The sequence below is a fragment of the Eucyclogobius newberryi genome, unplaced genomic scaffold, assembly GCF_026437365.1.
Source record: "Eucyclogobius newberryi isolate DKJ021-1_F unplaced genomic scaffold, fEucNew1.0.hap1 SCAF_1, whole genome shotgun sequence".
Lineage (NCBI taxonomy): Eukaryota > Metazoa > Chordata > Actinopteri > Gobiiformes > Gobiidae > Eucyclogobius > Eucyclogobius newberryi.
The window spans coordinates 49933787-49953868 of NW_027315723.1; the positions used below are offsets into that span (position 1 = coordinate 49933787).

Below are 20082 nucleotides of genomic sequence, written 5' to 3' on the forward strand. Positions count from 1 at the left end.
CTGAGACTGAAGACGTGACTCACTGAGACTGAAGACGTGACTCACTGAGACTGAAGACGTGACTCACTGAGACTGAAGACCAGAGTCACTGAGACTGAAGACGTGACTCACTGAGACTGAAGACGTGACTCACTGAGACTGAAGACCAGAGTCACTGAGACTGAAGACATGACTCACTGAGACTGAAGACATGACTCACTGAGACTGAAGACCAGAGTCACTGAGACTGAAGACCAGAGTCACTGAGGCTGAAGACCAGAGTCACTGAGGCTGAAGACCAGAGTCACTGAGACTGAAGACATGACTCACTGAGACTGAAGACATGACTCACTGAGACTGAAGACATGACTCACTGAGACTGAAGACATGACTCACTGAGACTGAAGACCAGAGTCACTGAGGCTGAAGACCAGAGTCACTGAAGGTTGTGTTTGTTTCAGGGCCCCGGGATCCTGGTGTCGGAGGACGACACCACGTTTGAAGGGGACTTCTCTGATGACTGGACCCTGAATGGAAAGGTCTTTGCACATTTGTTACTTATTAAATGTATTTTCTTGTATACTTCCCATTGATACTCACAATACTTTACCACAGAACTTTGGGTTTTGGACTTCCTGGGGGATTTTGTGATCCGGCCGTCCCAAATCATTGTGATAACATTTTCAATATTCTAATTTGAAAATAACATTGGGGCTGCAATGATTAAATTACTAATTTTGACTTGTCGACTTTAAAAAATAATCATAATTGTCGTTCTCTGGATTATATAGACTCTAAAACACATACAAAAAGACCTTTTATAACAAAGACCGCAGCATTATTACATCCACAAGTGACCTGTGGCCTCCCTCGTGGCCCCCCCCCTGTGGTCCTGGGTGAAGGATAGGATGAAGCTAATCTAATGGAATATAAATCAAAATGTCCAAAAAGAATAGACATTTGCATCAATATACACGTTATTCATTCATATGCTCATCTAGAATTTTTGATTGATAATGTATTTCAAAAGTCACAAAAAAGTCCTTTGAGTTGAATAATCACAGAATGAATCATGAACTGGTCGACTTAATAAAATAACCATAATGACTTACTCTCAACCTTGAAATTCAGTCACTTCAGTTTCTATGATTCACAACTTTATAGATGAATATTCTTAGTTCGATTTACTCACCTCGATGTTCAAAGTTTGAGCGTTTACATTCAAACGATCGTGTTCTGAAACTGTTCATGTCTGTATATGTAAAGCTGGCTCATGACCTTGTGTGAGATTAGTATTTGGTACTATTTTAGTGTCGTAATGTTACAATACAGTATGTGATGCGTAAAGGCCGTAGGGCGTGTTACAATACAGTATATGATGTGTTAATGGCCGTAGGGCGTGCTACAATACAGTATATGATGTGTTAATGGCCGTAGGGCGTGTTACAATACAGTATATGATGTGTTAATGGCCGTAGGGCGTGCTACAATACAGTATGTGATGTGTTAATGGCCGTAGGGCGTGTTACAATACAGTATATGATGTGTTAATGGCCGTAGGGCGTGTTACAATACAGTATATGATGTGTTAATGGCCGTAGGGCGTGTTACAATACAGTATATGATGTGTTAATGGCCGTAGGGCGTGTTACAATACAGTATATGATGTGTTAATGGCCGTAGGGCGTGCTGACCATGACCAACGGCGACTTCCTGGAGGCATCGTTCCACGGAGAATGGGGCTCTGGCATCAAAGTGACCGGCTCCTACTATAAACCTCACCTGTTTGACCCGGACAAGGACAAGACCGCCTCGCTGTGAGTAACTGAAGCTAACTAAGTAACTGAAGCTAACTAAGTAACTGATGCTACCTAAGTAACTGATGCTACCTAAGTAACTGATGCTACCTAAGTAACTGATGCTACCTAAGTCACTGATGCTAACTAAGTAACTGATGCTAACTAAGTAACTGATGCTAACTAAGTAACTGATGCTACCTAAGTAACTGAAGCTAACTAAGTCACTGATGCTAACTAAGTAACTGATGCTACCTAAGTAACTGATGCTACCTAAGTAACTGATGCTACCTAAGTCACTGATGCTAACTAAGTAACTGATGCTAACTAAGTAACTGATGCTACCTAAGTAACTGATGCTACCTAAGTAACTGATGCTACCTAAGTAACTGATGCTAACTAAGTAACTGAAGCTAACTAAGTAACTGAAGCTAACTAAGTAACTGATGCTACCTAAGTAACTGATGCTACCTAAGTAACTGATGCTAACTAAGTAACTGATGCTACCTAAGTAACTGATGCTACCTAAGTCACTGATGCTAACTAAGTAACTGATGCTAACTAAGTAACTGATGCTACCTAAGTAACTGAAGCTAACTAAGTAACTGAAGCTAACTAAGTAACTGATGCTACCTAAGTAACTGATGCTAACTAACCAGCCCCTGAGTTACACCATGTCCACGCGTCACACGAACAGTCAGTTACATACACTACACTAACTACTCCCCCCAGAGTATTAGAGGATCGGACCATCTACACGAGCAGTGTCATGTCCACGGTGTTGTGTCCACGGTGTTGTGTCCACAGTGTCATGTCCACGGTGTTGTGTCCACAGTGTTATGTCCACGCGTCACACGGACAGTGTCGTGTCCACAGTGTCGTGTCCACAGTGTCGTGTCCACAGTGTCGTGTCCACAGTGTCGTGTCCACAGTGTCGTGTCCACAGTGTCATGTCCACGCGTCACACGGACAGTGTCGTGTCCACAGTGTCATGTCCACGCGTCACACGGGACAGTGTCGTGTCCACAGTGTCGTGTCCACAGTGTCGTGTCCACGCGTCACACGGACAGTGTCATGTCCACAGTGTCATGTCCACAGTGTCATGTCCACAGTGTCATGTCCACACGTCACACGGACAGTGTCATGTCCACAGTGTCATGTCCACAGTGTCATGTCCACACGTCACACGGACAGTGTCATGTCCACAGTGTCATGTCCACGCGTCACACGGACAGTGTCATGTCCACAGTGTCATGTCCACAGTGTCATGTCCACAGTGTCATGTCCACAGTGTCATGTCCACACGTCACACGGACAGTGTCATGTCCACAGTGTCATGTCCACGCGTCACACGGACAGTGTCATGTCCACAGTGTCATGTCCACAGTGTCATGTCCACGCGTCACACGGACAGTGTCATGTCCACAGTGTCATGTCCACAGTGTCATGTCCACAGTGTCATGTCCACGCGTCACACGGACAGTGTCATGTCCACAGTGTCATGTCCACAGTGTCATGTCCACAGTGTCATGTCCACAGTGTCATGTCCACGCGTCACACATCGTTATAAGTTACACCTCGCTCTAATGTCAGTGTGAACAGAGCGTCCCGAGACCCTGACCCGATTGGACTGGGACAGGCTTATTTTAAAGGTGGTATGGACGATTTTTTTCAGCAAATTTTGTATCATATTTCCTCGTGGCGTGGATAAATCATTTGTCCTGCCACGTATCAATCATAAAACACACCTACCGCTCACCTGCAGCCGCGTCAGGCTCGTCCCCACGTTTCCTCGTGCCTAAGCGCATGGATCTATTATAATATAGTTCCCTCTGTGTACGGGGCAAAATGAAGACGGAGAAAGACAGTTCGAGCTGACGCAGAAGTGGACAGAAATCTACGGGAGACGAGAGATGCGATGTGATCCGTTGCGCTAATAAACAAACACACGTGTGTGTTGTATCAGTCCACACGGGGGAGTGGCATGAGCATTTCCGCCTGCGTTCTCAAATCGCCGAAAAATTGTCCATACCGCCTTTAAGAAAGAAGAACGATACAATCACAGCAGCGCCGGCTCGTTATTGCTTTATCAAAGCCACCGTCCCGCTAAGCCACAGCTGCAGGGGCCAGCTGCAGGGGCCTGGGGGCCGCTCTGACGTCCCCTCAATATCCACACGTCTGCAGCTTTGCCCAGGTCACATGTCGCCGTGGCTACTAACCCTCCTCCTGCTTTTGCTTTGCGGTGCAGGAAGCTGGGTCGTCTGTGCGTCCGGGCGGAGGACAAGTGGCAGGCCGTGTTCCAGGGGTGCTGGGCGGAGCTGGGCTGCTCCGGCCCAGGACAGGGCGACACCCCCAAAGCCTGGGACCACATCGCAGCGGCTCTGACCAGCAGCCAGCAGCTGGTGAAAGACGGGTGTGGTCCTTCACAAACGTGGGTGTTTGACAATAATCAACATAATCAATAATCATCTCAAAATGATCTCGGACTAAAGCCGTGCGGGCTGATTTCTTTCACAGGTTTTCTCTCCACGTGGAAGCTTTAAATGTCGTTGTGTAGTTATAATGTGTAGAAAATAGCACTGCAGTCCTTCATTTACTTTTACATCATCTATTACTTTATCAAACCTTTTAAAATGATTTATAATATAGAAATGACTTTGACGTAGGTGTTATATCGTACATTTCAGTCCACAGACGCTGTCTCGAAGCCACAGCAGAACTCTGGGGAGCCTGGAGGTCGTCCCTCAGCTTCAGGGGCCCCTCACTCTGGAGCACTATCAGGCCATCCACCAGTATCTGATGAAGGTGAGTCTGTGCTCCAGTCCTCTGCAAACCATCCATCCATCCATTTTCTACCGCTTGTTCCCTTTCGGGGTCGCGGGTGACTGGAGCCTATCCCAGTGACTTCGGGCTTTAGGCGGGGTACATCCTGGACAGTGGCCAACTCGTCACAGGGCCAACACAGAGACATAGACATTACAGACAGTTCACGCTCACATTCATTCACTAGGGCCAATTTAGAGTCACCAATCTTACCTAACACATGCATGTCTTTGGACGGTGGGAGGAAGCCGGAGAACCCGGAGAGAACCCACGGTAACACGGGGAGAACATGCAGACTCCACCCAGAGAGATCATGTGATGTTGGTCTGGTCCGGGAATCGAACCCATGATCTCCTTCTTGGGAGGCAAGAGCGCTAACCGCCTTTGCCACCGTGCACCCCTCCTCTGCATAATGATATCAATAGTGAGCAAACATGAACCGTTGAAGGCTGAAGACTCAGACGACACAGAAAGGACTGTTTAGCAGCTTTATTACGTGGGTTATTTGGCGCTCAGACCCCGGCAGAAGACATTGCGATCATGGGCACTCCAAGATCTATTTGTATTAGATGTGTCCCCCCAGGGCCTGGAGCCTGGTGGTGGTAGATGTGGTGAGAGGGTAGAGGATGAGGGGAATGCAGAGGAGGAGGAGGGAGGTGGTAGGTCGCAGAACGGTCTGAAGTGGCCGAGCCGACTGAGTGAGTGTTAATGTGGGACCGGCTGTGCGCTGAGCAGAGGAGGTGCCACGTGCCACGGGGAGGAGGGACTTGGGTGCGTTGATTGAAGATGGGGAGCAGGTGTGAGGGCCGATGTCCCGGGAATCCCCTGTCCTTAGGACTCTCCTTCTGTCCTTAGACTCTCCTTCTGTCCTTAGACTCTCCTTCTGTCCTCAGACCCTCCTTCTGTCCTTATACCCTCCTTCTGTCCTTAGACTCTCCTTCTGTCCTTAGACCCTCCTTCTGTCCTTAGACCCTCCTTCTGTCCTTAGCTCCTCCTTCTGTCCTTAGACCCTCCTTCTGTCCTTAGACCCTCCTTCTGTCCTTAGCCCCTCCTTCTGTCCTTAGCTCCTCCTTCTGTCCTTAGACCCTCCTTCTGTCCTTAGCCCCTCCTTCTGTCCTTAGCTCCTCCTTCTGTCCTTAGCTCCTCCTTCTGTCCTTAGACTCTCCTTCTGTCCTTAGACTCTCCTTCTGTTCTTAGACCCTCCTTCTGTCCTTAGACTCTCCTTCTGTCCTTAGCCCCTCCTTCTGTCCTTAGCTCCTCCTTCTGTCCTTAGACTCTCCTTCTGTCCTTAGCTCCTCCTTCTGTCCTTAGCTCCTCCTTCTGTCCTTAGACCCTCCTTCTGTCCTTAGCTCCTCCTTCTGTCCTTAGCTCCTCCTTCTGTCCTTAGACTCTCCTTCTGTCCTTAGACCCTCCTTCTGTCCTTAGACCCTCCTTCTGTCCTTAGACCCTCCTTCTGTCCTTATACCCTCCTTCTGTCCTTAGCTCCTCCTTCTGTCCTTAGACTCTCCTTCTGTCCTTAGCTCCTCCTTCTGTCCTTAGCTCCTCCTTCTGTCCTTAGCTCCTCCTTCTGTCCTTAGACTCTCCTTCTGTCCTTAGACCCTCCTTCTGTCCTTAGACTCTCCTTCTGTCCTTAGACTCTCCTTCTGTCCTTAGACCCTCCTTCTGTCCTTAGACTCTCCTTCTGTCCTTAGCTCCTCCTTCTGTCCTTAGCTCCTCCTTCTGTCCTTAGACTCTCCTTCTGTCCTTAGACTCTCCTTCTGTCCTTAGACTCTCCTTCTGTCCTTAGACCCTCCTTCTGTCCTTAGACTCTCCTTCTGTCTTTAGCTCCTCCTTCTGTCCTTAGACCCTCCTTCACCCTCCTTCTGTCCTTAGACTCTCCTTCTGTCCTTAGACCCTCCTTCTGTCCTTAGACCCTCCTTCTGTCCTTAGCTCCTCCTTCTGTCCTTAGACCCTCCTTCTGTCCTTAGACCCTCCTTCTGTCCTTAGACCCTCCTTCTGTCCTTAGACCCTCCTTCTGTCCTTAGACTCTCCTTCTGTCCTTAGCTCCTCCTTCTGTCCTTAGCTCCTCCTTCTGTCCTTAGACCCTCCTAGAAACCTGGAGGAGTTCCGCGGTGAAGGAGAGATCTGACTCCCACAGACGGACAGACTGGACTGGGTCCGTCGGTTGAGCTGGGGAGCAGGTGGCCTTGATGTAGCAGGTGACGTAGATGGGTGGAGTTAGGTCTTCCAGGCTGAATTTACGCAGGCTTCATTTGTCGTGCTACTTCTTTACCCTTGATCTGTTCCTGATTGCGTTGCTTGGACACGGTTACGATCTCTTCTCCTCTGATGGTCGTAGGCCTGTGAGACGCCGCTGCATCCTCTGGGCCGGCTCCTGGAGGCCCTGGTGGCCGTCTACAGAATGACGTACGTGGGAGTGGGAGCCAACAGAAGACTCCTGCACCAAGCTGTGAACGAGATCAACTCCTACCTCAGCCGCATCTTCAGCATCGTGCGGTGAGGGCCTCTGTTCGTCAGTGAGGGCCTCTATTCATCTGTGAGGGCCTCTGTTCGTCTGTGGGGGCCTCTGTTCGTCTGTGAGGGCCTCTGTTCGTCTGTGGGGGCCTCTGTTCGTCTGTGAGGGCCTCTGTTCGTCTGTGAGGGCCTCTGTTCGTCTGTGGGGGCCTCTGTTCGTCTGTGAGGGCCTCTGTTCGTCTGTGGGGGCCTCTGTTCGTCTGTGGGGGCCTCTGTTCGTCTGTGTGGGCCTCTGTTCGTCTGTGGGGGCCTCTGTTCGTCTGTGGGGGCCTCTGTTCGTCTGTGGGGGCCTCTGTTCGTCTGTGGGGGCCTCTGTTCGTCTGTGGGGGCCTCTGTTCGTCTGTGGGGGCCTCTGTTCGTCTGTGAGGGCCTCTGTTCGTCTGTGGGGGCCTCTGTTCGTCTGTGAGGGCCTCTGTTCGTCTGTGGGGGCCTCTGTTCGTCTGTGGGGGCCTCTGTTCGTCTGTGAGGGCCTCTGTTCATCTGTAAGGGCCTCTGTTCGTCTGTGGGGGCCTCTGTTCGTCTGTGGGGGCCTCTGTTCGTCTGTGAGGGCCTCTGTTCGTCTGTGGGGGCCTCTGTTCGTCTGTGGGGGCCTCTGTTCGTCTGTGGGGGCCTCTGTTCGTCTGTGAGGGCCTCTGTTCGTCTGTGGGGGCCTCTGTTCGTCTGTGAGGGCCTCTGTTCGTCTGTGGGGGCCTCTGTTCGTCTGTGGGGGCCTCTGTTCGTCTGTGAGGGCCTCTGTTCGTCTGTGGGGGCCTCTGTTCGTCTGTGGGGGCCTCTGTTCGTCTGTGGGGGCCTCTGTTCGTCTGTGGGGGCCTCTGTTCGTCTGTGGGGGCCTCTGTTCGTCTGTGGGGGCCTCTGTTCGTCTGTGGGGGCCTCTGTTCGTCTGTGAGGGCCTCTGTTCGTCTGTGGGGGCCTCTGTTCGTCTGTGGGGGCCTCTGTTCGTCTGTGGGGGCCTCTGTTCGTCTGTGGGGGCCTCTGTTCGTCTGTGGGGGCCTCTGTTCGTCTGTGAGGGCCTCTGTTCGTCTGTGGGGGCCTCTGTTCGTCTGTGGGGGCCTCTGTTCGTCTGTGGGGGCCTCTGTTCGTCTGTGGGGGCCTCTGTTCGTCTGTGGGGGCCTCTGTTCGTCTGTGAGGGCCTCTATTCATCTGTAAGGGCCTCTGTTCGTCTGTGGGGGCCTCTGTTCGACTGTGGGGGCCTCTGTTCGTCTGTGAGGGCCTCTGTTCGTCTGTGGGGGCCTCTGTTCGTCTGTGGGGGCCTCTGTTCGTCTGTGGGGGCCTCTGTTCGTCTGTGAGGGCCTCTGTTCGTCTCATCGCCCTGAGAAAGTCTGTTTTGTGCTGCTTTTTCTTATTGTAGAAAAAGGTTCAGTTGTTTCATCTGGACTCAGTTTTAGAAAAAACAAGACGTTTCGACTCTCATCAAGAGTCATTGTCAATTTGCGAATTTAGACCGAGAACTCAGATAATTATTCTATTCTGTGGTAGAAGTAGAAGAAAAAGTTATTGTTTCAACAGAAACTTACCCTCTTGTTTACTCTCAGCCCTTTAATGGGCTGTTAGTCTCCCTTTTGTCCCTGGCTCACTCTCTTTCTCTTCCCTGAGGACCTGATTATCATCCGAATGCTCTGGACGTCGACCTCTCCAGGGATTAAAAGTTCCATTATAAACCACAGGAAGATTGAATCGTAACCCTCCTGTTTAAAGAAGGTTCAAGATGAAAAATGGAGAGTTACGCCAATTGACAATGTCTTGACGTTGAAACGTCTTGTTTTTTCTAAAACTGAGTCCAGATGAAACAACTGAACCTTTTTCTACACTGGACCCCTGCTGGACGAATGAGGAATTACACTGACATGCTTTTTCTTATGACATAAAGGTTCAGATTGTGTTTAAAACGGTCATAAATACATTGTAAAACATTTCCTTGCAGGTTTCTCTTCCCTGAGTTACCCGAGGAGGGCGGGGCCATTCCAGAGCCCAGCCAGACAACAGAGAAGGAGGGCCCATCCGAGGGGCCCCTGGAGTCTCCAAAGCCTATGTGTGTATCCGTCCAAGTTTGTCCCGCTCAGAGACTAAAACTTAAACGTTTCTTAGAATAATAACTAAAAAAATAAGGGTGTTGAACCAAGCTTGAGTCTTTCTTTTTTCCTCATGTTTGTTTTGATACTTAAGGGCCTCGTGGGCCCCTGATTGGCTAATCATGCCCCTCTGAACTCACAGATCTGTAAAAAATACAGAGAAATATCATTGTGGACGTTCCAGCATCAACCACATCATAGTCAATCACACTTTATTTCAGAGAAACTGTCAAATACATAACATAACAAAATGGCTTGAAAAGTTGTTGTATGTGTGTTTTCTTATTGTCTAGATGCTAAACTCATTTGTGTGATTTTAGCTTTACAAACTCATTTATCAAAGAATATGAGAGAAAACAGCTCTGGCTATTTCTGTAAAAATGATCAGATAAATCTATGTCGATGTGAGTTTGGTCCTGCCTTTAGTACACGCCACGGAGGACGCCACGTGCGTGTGCGAGGACGCCTCCACGTGCATGTGCGAGGACGCCTCCACGCGCGTGTGCGAGGACGCCTCCACGTGCGTGTGCGAGGACGCCTCCACGTGCGTGTGCGAGGACGCCTCCACGTGTGTGCGAGGACGCCTCCACGTGCGTGTGCGAGGACGCCTCCGCGTGCGTGCGAGGACGCCTCCGCGTGCGTGCGAGGACGCCTCCGCGTGCGTGTGCGAGGACGCCTCCACGTGTGTGCGAGGACGCCTCCACGTGTGTGCGAGGACGCCTCCACGTGCGTGTGCGAGGACGCCTCCGCGTGCGTGCGAGGACGCCTCCGCGTGTGTGTGCGAGGACGCCTCCGCGTGCGTGTGCGAGGACGCCTCCGCGTGCGTGTGCGAGGACGCCTCCGCGTGCGTGCGAGGACGCGTGCGTGTGCGAGACGCCTCCGCGTGCGTGTGCGAGGACGCCTCCGCGTGCGTGTGCGAGGACGGCCCCGCGTGCGTGTGCGAGGACGCCTCCGCGTACGTGTGCGAGGACGCCTCCGCGTGCGTGTGCGAGGACGCCTCCACGTGTGTGCGAGGACGCCTCCGCGTGCGTGTGCGAGGACGCCTCCGCGTGCGTGTGCGAGGACGCCTCCACGTGTGTGCGAGGACGCCTCCGCGTGTGTGTGCGAGGACGCCTCCGCGTGCGTGTGCGAGGACGCCTCCGCGTGCGTGTGCGAGGACGCCTCCGCGTGTGTGTGCGAGGACGCGTGCGTGTGCGAGACGCCTCCGCGTGCGTGTGCGAGGACGCCTCCGCGTGCGTGTGCGAGGACGGCCCCGCGTGCGTGTGCGAGGACGCCTCCGCGTACGTGTGCGAGGACGCCTCCGCGTGCGTGTGCGAGGACGCCTCCACGTGTGTGCGAGGACGCCTCCGCGTGCGTGTGCGAGGACGCCTCCGCGTACGTGTGCGAGGACGCCTCCGCGTGCGTGTGCGAGGACGCCTCCGCGTGCGTGTGCGAGGACGCCTCCGCGTGTGTGCGAGGACGCCTCCGCGTGTGTGTGCGAGGACGCCTCCGCGTGCGTGTGCGAGGACGCCTCCGCGTGCGTGTGCGAGGACGCCTCCGCGTGTGTGTGCGAGGACGCCTCCGCGTGCGTGTGCGAGGACGCCTCCGCGTGCGTGTGCGAGGACGCCTCCGCGTGCGTGTGCGAGGACGCCTCCGCGTGCGTGTGCGAGGACGCCTCCGCGTACGTGTGCGAGGACGCCTCCGCGTGCGTGTGCGAGGACGCCTCCGCGTGCGTGTGCGAGGACGCCTCCGCGTGCGTGTGCGAGGACGCCTCCGCGTACGTGTGCGAGGACGCCGCGTGCGTGTGCGAGGACGCCTCCACGTGCGTGGGCCCGAATGCCAGGCGGGGCCCGAATGCCAGGCGGGTTTCATTGTAGCCGTGCACAAAAAGACAGAAGAGGGTTCTTTGGATTGTGTGTGAAAGAGGGCGTGTCCCCGTGTGTCCCCGTGTGTCCAGGCGTGTGGTCAGCTCCTCCGGCCTCCTGTTGCCCGTGCTGCTGCCCCGCCTCTACCCGCCTCTCTTCACGCTCTACGCCCTGGACAAGGAGAAGGAGGACGACGTGTACTGGGAGTGTGTGCTCCGGCTCAACAAGCAGGCCGACCTGGCCCTGCTGGCCTTCCTGGGAGTGCAGCAGTACGTGTCCCTCAGAGACGTACCTGGCCTCGGGCCCCTGTCTAAACTGTTGCTTCTCCTTTTAGAAAGTTTTGGCCGGTCGTTGTGCCTGATGCCACAGCCGCCCCGGGACAGAGGGCGCAGGTAGGACTGACCAGGAGATCCAGGACATGATGGACATTTTCATTCAAATTCATTTAAAAAAGAAAGAAAATGTACAATTTATACAAAGATTTGTATCAAATAATCGAATCATTGTTTCTCAGGTTCTGAGCAGCGCCAAAGACGCCTGCTTCTCCTCTGCAGTAGAAACTCTGCAACAGATCAGGTACTGCTCAGGTACTGCTCAGGTACTGCTCAGGTACTGCTCAGGTTCTGCTCAGGTCCTGCTCAGGTCCTGCTCAGGTTCTGTCCAGGTCCTGCTCAGGTCCTGCTCAGGTCCTGCTCAGGTCCTGCTCAGGTTCTGCTCACATCTCTGGTTCCAGCACCACCTTCACCCCGTCAGAGAAGCTGCAGCTGCTGCAGGAGACGTTTGAGGCGATCACGCTGCAGGTCCAGGCTCTGCTGCAGCAGGACTTCCTCTGGTCCATGGACGAGCTCTTCCCTGTTTTCCTCTTCGTGGTGCTGCGCGCTCGGTCTGTGGAAACTTTTCAGTCATCACACGTTTATGATGCTCGGTCTAAGTTGTAATGTTTGTTCAGAATCAGAAACCTGGGGTCAGAGGTCAGCCTGATGGAGGACCTGATGGACCCGTGTGTGCAGCACGGAGAGCACGGCATCATGTTTACTACACTCAAGGTGAGTCACACTTTAGGACAGGCACATGCACGGGCTCCTCATGAACCCTGGTCCTGGTCCTGGCCCTGAACCCTGGTCCTGGTCCTGAACCCTGGTCCTGGTCCTGGTCCTGAACCCTGGTCCTGAACCCTGGTCCTGGTCCTGGCCCTGAACCCTGGTCCTGGTCCTGGCCCTGAACCCTGGTCCTGGTCCTGGTCCTGGTCCTGAACCCTGGTCCTGGTCCTGAACCCTGGTCCTGGTCCTGGTCCTGAACCCTGGTCCTGGTCCTGAACCCTGGTCCTGAACCCTGGTCCTGGTCCTGGTCCTGAACCCTGGTCCTGGTCCTGGCCCTGAACCCTGGTCCTGAACCCTGGTCCTGGTCCTGGCCCTGAACCCTGGTCCTGGTCCTGGTCCTGGCCCTGAACCCTGGTCCTGGTCCTGGTCCTGGTCCTGAACCCTGGTCCTGAACCCTGGTCCTGAACCCTGGTCCTGGTCCTGAACCCTGGTCCTGGTCCTGAACCCTGGTCCTGAACCCTGGTCCTGGTCCTGGCCCTGAACCCTGAACCCTGAACCCTGAACCCTGGTCCTGGTCCTGGTCCTGGCCCTGAACCCTGGTCCTGGTCCTGGTCCTGGCCCTGAACCCTGGTCCTGGTCCTGGCCCTGGTCCTGGCCCTGAACCCTGGTCCTTGTCCTGGCCCTGAACCCTGAACCCTGGCCCTGAACCCTGGTCCTGGTCCTGAACCCTGGTCCTGGTCCTGAACCCTGGTCCTGAACCCTGGTCCTGAACCCTGGTCCTGGTCCTGAACCCTGGTCCTGGTCCTTGTCCTGGTCCTGGTCCTGGCCCTGAACCCTGGTCCTGGTCCTGGTCCTGAACCCTGGTCCTGGTCCTGGCCCTGAACCCTGGTCCTGGTCCTGGTCCTGGCCCTGAACCCTGGTCCTGAACCCTGGTCCTGAACCCTGGTCCTGGTCCTGGTCCTGAACCCTGGCCCTGAACCCTGAACCCTGAACCCTGAACCCTGAACCCTGGTCCTGGTCCTGAACCCTGGTCCTGGCCCTGAACCCTGGTCCTGGTCCTGAACCCTGGTCCTGGTCCTGAACCCTGGTCCTGGTCCTGGTCCTGGTCCTGAACCCTGGTCCTGGCCCTGAACCCTGGTCCTGGTCCTGGTCCTGGCCCTGAACCCTGGTCCTGAACCCTGGTCCTGAACCCTGGTCCTGAACCCTGGTCCTGAACCCTGGTCCTGGTCCTGGCCCTGAACCCTGGTCCTGGTCCTGGCCCTGAACCCTGGTCCTGGTCCTGGTCCTGGTCCTGGCCCTGAACCCTGGTCCTGGTCCTGGCCCTGAACCCTGGTCCTGGTCCTGGTCCTGAACCCTGGTCCTGAACCCTGGTCCTGGTCCTGAACCCTGGTCCTGAACCCTGGTCCTGAACCCTGGTCCTGAACCCTGGTCCTGGTCCTGAACCCTGGTCCTGGTCCTGAACCCTGGTCCTGAACCCTGGTCCTGAACCCTGGTCCTGGCCCTGAACCCTGGTCCTGGTCCTGGTCCTGGTCCTGAACCCTGGTCCTGGCCCTGAACCCTGGTCCTGGTCCTGGCCCTGAACCCTGGTCCTGGTCCTGGTCCTGGCCCTGAACCCTGAACCCTGAACCCTGAACCCTGAACCCTGAACCCTGGTCCTGGTCCTGGTCCTGAACCCTGGTCCTGGTCCTGGTCCTGGCCCTGAACCCTGGTCCTGGTCCTGGTCCTGGTCCTGGTCCTGGCCCTGAACCCTGGTCCTGAACCCTGGTCCTGGTCCTGGTCCTGAACCCTGATCCTGGTCCTGGTCCTGAACCCTGGTCCTGGTCCTGGCCCTGAACCCTGGTCCTTGTCCTGGTCCTAACCCTGGTCCTTGTCCTGGTCCTAACCCTGGTCCTGGTCCTGGCCCTGAACCCTGGTCCTGGTCCTGGTCCTGAACCCTGGTCCTGGTCCTGAAACCTGGTCCTGAACCCTGGTCCTGGTCCTGGTCCTGGTCCTGGCCCTGGTCCTGGCCCTGAACCCTGGTCCTGGCCCTGAACCCTGGTCCTGGTCCTGGTCCTGGTCCTGGCCCTGAACCCTGGTCCTGGTCCTGGCCCTGAACCCTGGTCCTGGTCCTGGTCCTGGTCCTGGCCCTGAACCCTGGTCCTGGTCCTGGCTCTGAACCCTGGTCCTGGTCCTGGTCCTGGCCCTGAACCCTGGTCCTGGTCCTGGCCCTGAACCCTGGTCCTGGTCCTGGCCCTGGTCCTGGCCCTGAACCCTGGTCCTGGTCCTGGTCCTGGTCATGGTCCTGAACCCTGGTCCTGGTCCTGGTCGTGAACCCTGGTCCTGGTCCTGGTCCTGGTCCTGAACCCTGGTCCTGGTCCTGAACCCTGGTCCTGATCCTGGTCCTGATCCTGGTCCTGGTCCTGGTCCTGGTCCTGAACCCTGGTCCTGAACCCTGGTCCTGGTCCTGGTCCTGAACCCTGGTCCTGGTCCTGGTCTTGGTCCTTGTCTTGGTCCTGAACCCTGGTCCTGGCCCTGGTCCTGAGCCCTGGTCCTGGCCCTGGCCCTGGTCCTGGTCCTGAGTCCTGGTCCTGAGTCCTGGTCCTGGCCCTGGTCCTGAACCCTGGTCCTGGTCCTGGTCTTGGTCCTGAATCCTGGTCCTGGTCCTGGTCCTGAATCCTGAATCCTGAGTCCTGGTCCTGGTCCTGGTCCTGAACCCTGGCCCTGGTCCTGGTCCTGGTCCTGAACCCTGGTCCTGGTCCTGGTCCTGAACCCTGGCCCTGAACCCTGAACCCTGAACCCTGAACCCTGAACCCTGGTCCTGGTCCTGGTCCTGAACCCTGGTCCTGGCCCTGAACCCTGGTCCTGGTCCTGAACCCTGGTCCTGGTCCTGGTCCTGAACCCTGGTCCTGGTCCTGGCCCTGAACCCTGGTCCTGGTCCTGGTCCTGGCCCTGAACCCTGGTCCTGAACCCTGGTCCTGAACCCTGGTCCTGAACCCTGGTCCTGAACCCTGGTCCTGAACCCTGGTCCTGGTCCTGGTCCTGAACCCTGGTCCTGGTCCTGGCCCTGAACCCTGGTCCTGGTCCTGGCCCTGAACCCTGGTCCTGGTCCTGGTCCTGGCCCTGAACCCTGGTCCTGGTCCTGGTCCTGGCCCTGAACCCTGGTCCTGGTCCTGGCCCTGAACCCTGGTCCTGGTCCTGGTCCTGAACCCTGGTCCTGAACCCTGGTCCTGGTCCTGGTCCTGAACCCTGGTCCTGAACCCTGGTCCTGAACCCTGGTCCTGAACCCTGGTCCTGGTCCTGAACCCTGGTCCTGAACCCTGGTCCTGAACCCTGGTCCTGGCCCTGAACCCTGGTCCTGGTCCTGGTCCTGGTCCTGAACCCTGGTCCTGGCCCTGAACCCTGGTCCTGGTCCTGGCCCTGAACCCTGGTCCTGGTCCTGGTCCTGAACCCTGGTCCTGGTCCTGGCCCTGAACCCTGAACCCTGAACCCTGAACCCTGAACCCTGAACCCTGAACCCTGAACCCTGGTCCTGGTCCTGGTCCTGAACCCTGGTCCTGGTCCTGGTCCTGGCCCTGAACCCTGGTCCTGGTCCTGGTCCTGGTCCTGGTCCTGGCCCTGAACCCTGGTCCTGAACCCTGGTCCTGGTCCTGGCCCTGAACCCTGGTCCTTGTCCTGGTCCTAACCCTGGTCCTGGTCCTGGCCCTGAACCCTGGTCCTGGTCCTGGTCCTGAACCCTGGTCCTGGTCCTGAACCCTGGTCCTGAACCCTGGTCCTGGTCCTGGTCCTGGCCCTGGTCCTGGTCCTGAACCCTGGTCCTGGCCCTGAACCCTGGTCCTGGTCCTGGTCCTGGTCCTGGTCCTGGTCCTGGCCCTGAACCCTGGTCCTGGTCCTGGTCCTGGTCCTGGCCCTGAACCCTGGTCCTGGTCCTGGTCCTGGTCCTGGCCCTGAACCCTGGTCCTGGTCCTGGTCCTGGCTCTGAACCCTGGTCCTGGTCCTGGTCCTGGCCCTGAACCCTGGTCCTGGTCCTGGCCCTGAACCCTGGTCCTGGTCCTGGCCCTGGTCCTGGCCCTGAACCCTGGTCCTGGTCCTGGTCCTGGTCATGGTCCTGAACCCTGGTCCTGGTCCTGGTCGTGAACCCTGGTCCTGGTCCTGGTCCTGAACCCTGGTCTTGGTCCTGAACCCTGGTCCTGGTCCTGATCCTGGTCCTGGTCCTGGTCCTGGTCCTGGTCCTGAACCCTGGTCCTGGTCCTGGTCTTGGTCCTGGTCTTGGTCCTGAACCCTGGTCCTGAACCCTGGTCCTGGTCCTGGTCCTGAACCCTGGCCCTGGTCCTGGTCCTGAACCCTGGTCCTGGCCCTGAACCCTGGTCCTGGTCCTGGTCCTGGTCCTGGTCCTGGTCCTGGTCCTGGCCCTGAACCCTGGTCCTGGTCCTGGTCCTGGTCCTGGTCCTGGCCCTGAACCCTGGTCCTGGTCCTGGTCCTGGTCCTGGCCCTGAACCCTGGTCCTGGTCCTGGTCCTGGCTCTGAACCCTGGTCCTGGTCCTGGTCCTGGCCCTGAACCCTGGTCCTGGTCCTGGCCCTGAACCCTGGTCCTGGTCCTGGCCCTGGTCCTGGCCCTGAACCCTGGTCCTGGTCCTGGTCCTGGTCCTGAACCCTGGTCCTGGTCCTGGTCGTGAACCCTGGTCCTGGTCCTGGTCCTGAACCCTGGTCTTGGTCCTGAACCCTGGTCCTGGTCCTGATCCTGGTCCTGGTCCTGGTCCTGGTCCTGGTCCTGGTCCTGGTCCTGAACCCTGGTCCTGGTCCTGGTCTTGGTCCTGGTCTTGGTCCTGAACCCTGGTCCTGAACCCTGGTCCTGGTCCTGGTCCTGAACCCTGGTCCTGGTCCTGGTCTTGGTCCTGGTCTTGGTCCTGAACCCTGGTCCTGGCCCTGGTCCTGAGTCCTGGTCCTGGCCCTGGTCCTGAACCCTGGCCCTGGTCCTGGTCCTGGTCCTTGGTCCTGGTCCTGGTCCTGGTCCTTGGTCCTGGCCCTGGTCCTGGTCCTGAGTCCTGGTCCTGGTCCTGGTCCTGAACCCTGGTCCTGGTCCTGGTCCTGGTCCTGGTCTTGGTCCTGAACCCTGGTCCTGGTCCTGGTCCTGGTCCTGAACCCTGGTCTTGGTCCTGAACCCTGGTCCTGGTCCTGGTCCTGGTCCTGAACCCTGGTCCTGGTCCTGGTCCTGGTCCTGAACCCTGGTCCTGGTCCTGGCCCTGAACCCTGGTCCTGGTCCTGGTCCTGGTCCTGGTCCTGAACCCTGGTCCTGGCCCTGAACCCTGGTCCTGGTCCTGGTCCTGGCCCTGAACCCTGGTCCTGGTCCTGAACCCTGGTCCTGGTCCTGAACCCTGGTCCTGAACCCTGAACCCTGAACCCTGGTCCTGGTCCTGGTCCTGGCCCTGAACCCTGGTCCTTGTCCTGGCCCTGAACCCTGAACCCTGAACCCTGGTCCTGAACCCTGGTCCTGGTCCTGGCCCTGAACCCTGGTCCTGGTCCTGGCCCTGAACCCTGGTCCTGGTCCTGGCCCTGAACCCTGGTCCTGGTCCAGGTCCTGAACCCTGGTCCTGGTCCTGGTCCTGAACCCTGGTCCTGAACCCTGGTCCTGAACCCTGGTCCTGGTCCTGGCCCTGAACCCTGAACCCTGAACCCTGAACCCTGAACCCTGGTCCTGGTCCTGGCCCTGAACCCTGGTCCTGGTCCTGGTCCTGGCCCTGAACCCTGGTCCTGGTCCTGGCCCTGGTCCTGGCCCTGAACCCTGGTCCTTGTCCTGGCCCTGAACCCTGAACCCTGGCCCTGAACCCTGAACCCTGGTCCTGAACCCTGGTCCTGAACCCTGGTCCTGAACCCTGGTCCTGGTCCTGGTCCTGAACCCTGGTCCTGAACCCTGGTCCTGGTCCTGGTCCTGGTCCTGGTCCTGGCTCTGGCCCTGAACCCTGGTCCTGGTCCTGGCCCTGAACCCTGGTCCTGGTCCTGGTCCTGAACCCTGGTCCTGGTCCTGGCCCTGAACCCTGGTCCTGGTCCTGGCCCTGAACCCTGGTCCTGAACCCTGGTCCTGGTCCTGGTCCTGGTCCTGAACCCTGGCCCTGAACCCTGAACCCTGAACCCTGAACCCTGAACCCTGAACCCTGAACCCTGAACCCTGAACCCTGGTCCTGGTCCTGGTCCTGAACCCTGGTCCTGGTCCTGAACCCTGGTCCTGGCCCTGAACCCTGGTCCTGGTCCTGAACCCTGGTCCTGGTCCTGGTCCTGAACCCTGGTCCTGGTCCTGGCCCTGAACCCTGGTCCTGGTCCTGGTCCTGGTCCTGGTCCTGGCCCTGAACCCTGGTCCTGAACCCTGGTCCTGAACCCTGGTCCTGAACCCTGGTCCTGGTCCTGGTCCTGGTCCTGAACCCTGGTTCTGGTCCTGGTCCTGAACCCTGGCCCTGAACCCTGGTCCTGAGTCCTGGCCCTGAACCCTGGTCCTGGTCCTGGTCCTGGTCCTGGCCCTGAACCCTGGTCCTGGTCCTGGTCCTGAACCCTGGTCCTGAACCCTGGTCCTGAACCCTGGTCCTGGTCCTGGTCCTGAACCCTGGTCCTGAACCCTGGTCCTGAACCCTGGTCCTGAACCCTGGTCCTGAACCCTGGTCCTGGTCCTGAACCCTGGTCCTGACCCCTGGTCCTGAACCCTGGTCCTGAACCCTGGTCCTGGCCCTGAACCCTGGTCCTGGTCCTGGTCCTGAACCCTGGTCCTGGCCCTGAACCCTGGTCCTGGTCCTGGTCCTGGCCCTGAACCCTGAACCCTGAACCCTGAACCTTGAACCCTGAACCCTGAACCCTGAACCCTGGTCCTGGTCCTGGTCCTGAACCCTGGTCCTGGTCCTGGTCCTGGCCCTGAACCCTGGTCCTGGTCCTGGTCCTGGTCCTGGTCCTGGTCCTGGTCCTGGCCCTGAACCCTGGTCCTGAACCCTGGTCCTGGTCCTGGTCCTGAACCCTGGTCCTGGTCCTGGTCCTGAACCCTGGTCCTGGTCCTGGCCCTGAACCCTGGTCCTTGTCCTGGCCCTGAACCCTGAACCCTGGTCCTGGTCCTGGCCCTGAACCCTGGTCCTGGTCCTGGTCCTGAACCCTGGTCCTGGTCCTGAACCCTGCTCCTGAACCCTGGTCCTGGTCCTGGTCCTGGCCCTGGTCCTGGCCCTGAACCCTGGTCCTGGCCCTGGTCCTGGCCCTGAACCCTGGTCCTGGCCCTGGTCCTGGCCCTGAACCCTGGTCCTGGTCCTGGTCCTGGCCCTGAACCCTGGTCCTGGTCCTGGTCCTGGTCCTGGCCCTGAACCCTGGTCCTGGTCCTGGTCCTGGCCCTGAACCCTGGTCCTGGTCCTGGTCCTGGCTCTGAACCCTGGTCCTGGTCCTGGTCCTGGCCCTGAACCCTGGTCCTGGTCCTGGCCCTGGCCCTGAACCCTGGTCCTGGTCCTGGCCCTGGTCCTGGCCCTGAACCCTGGTCCTGGTCCTGGTCCTGGTCATGGTCCTGAACCCTGGTCCTGGTCCTGGTCGTGAACCCTGGTCCTGGTCCTGGTCCTGGTCCTGAACCCTGGTCCTGGTCCTGAACCCTGGTCCTGGTCCTGATCCTGGTCCTGGTCCTGGTCCTGGTCCTGAACCCTGGTCCTGAACCCTGGTCCTGAACCCTGGTCCTGGTCCTGGTCTTGGTCCTGAACCCTGGTCCTGAGCCCTGGTCCTGAGCCCTGGTCCTGGCCCTGGCCCTGGTCCTGGTCCTGAGTCCTGGTCCTGAGTCCTGGTCCTGGCCCTGGTCCTGAACCCTGGTCCTGGTCCTGGTCTTGGTCCTGAATCCTGGTCCTGGTCCTGAATCCTGAGTCCTGGTCCTGGTCCTGGTCCTGAACCCTGGTCCTGGTCCTGGTCCTGGTCCTGGTCCTTGGTCCTGGTCCTGGTCCTGGTCCTTGGTCCTGGTCCTGGCCCTGGTCCTGGTCCTGAGTCCTGGTCCTGGTCCTGGTCCTGAACCCTGGTCCTGGTCCTGGTCTTGGTCCTG

At 57.6% G+C, this 20082-nt stretch overlaps 1 protein-coding gene across 2 annotated transcripts in view; it reads left to right on the plus strand.

The window, feature by feature from the left end:
- The window catches only part of als2b (alsin Rho guanine nucleotide exchange factor ALS2 b), a 47139-nt gene that overhangs the window by 16317 nt on the left and 10740 nt on the right, over positions 1 to 20082 (plus strand). For both annotated transcript variants that reach the window (XM_072448331.1, XM_072448339.1), the window contains 11 exons: positions 441 to 518; positions 1663 to 1796; positions 4024 to 4206; positions 4463 to 4580; positions 6937 to 7094; positions 9034 to 9141; positions 11118 to 11294; positions 11360 to 11417; positions 11540 to 11601; positions 11759 to 11908; positions 11975 to 12071. In XM_072448331.1, coding sequence (XP_072304432.1) covers positions 441 to 518; positions 1663 to 1796; positions 4024 to 4206; positions 4463 to 4580; positions 6937 to 7094; positions 9034 to 9141; positions 11118 to 11294; positions 11360 to 11417; positions 11540 to 11601; positions 11759 to 11908; positions 11975 to 12071 — 1323 coding nt within the window. The remainder of the gene's footprint in view (positions 1 to 440; positions 519 to 1662; positions 1797 to 4023; positions 4207 to 4462; positions 4581 to 6936; positions 7095 to 9033; positions 9142 to 11117; positions 11295 to 11359; positions 11418 to 11539; positions 11602 to 11758; positions 11909 to 11974; positions 12072 to 20082) is intronic.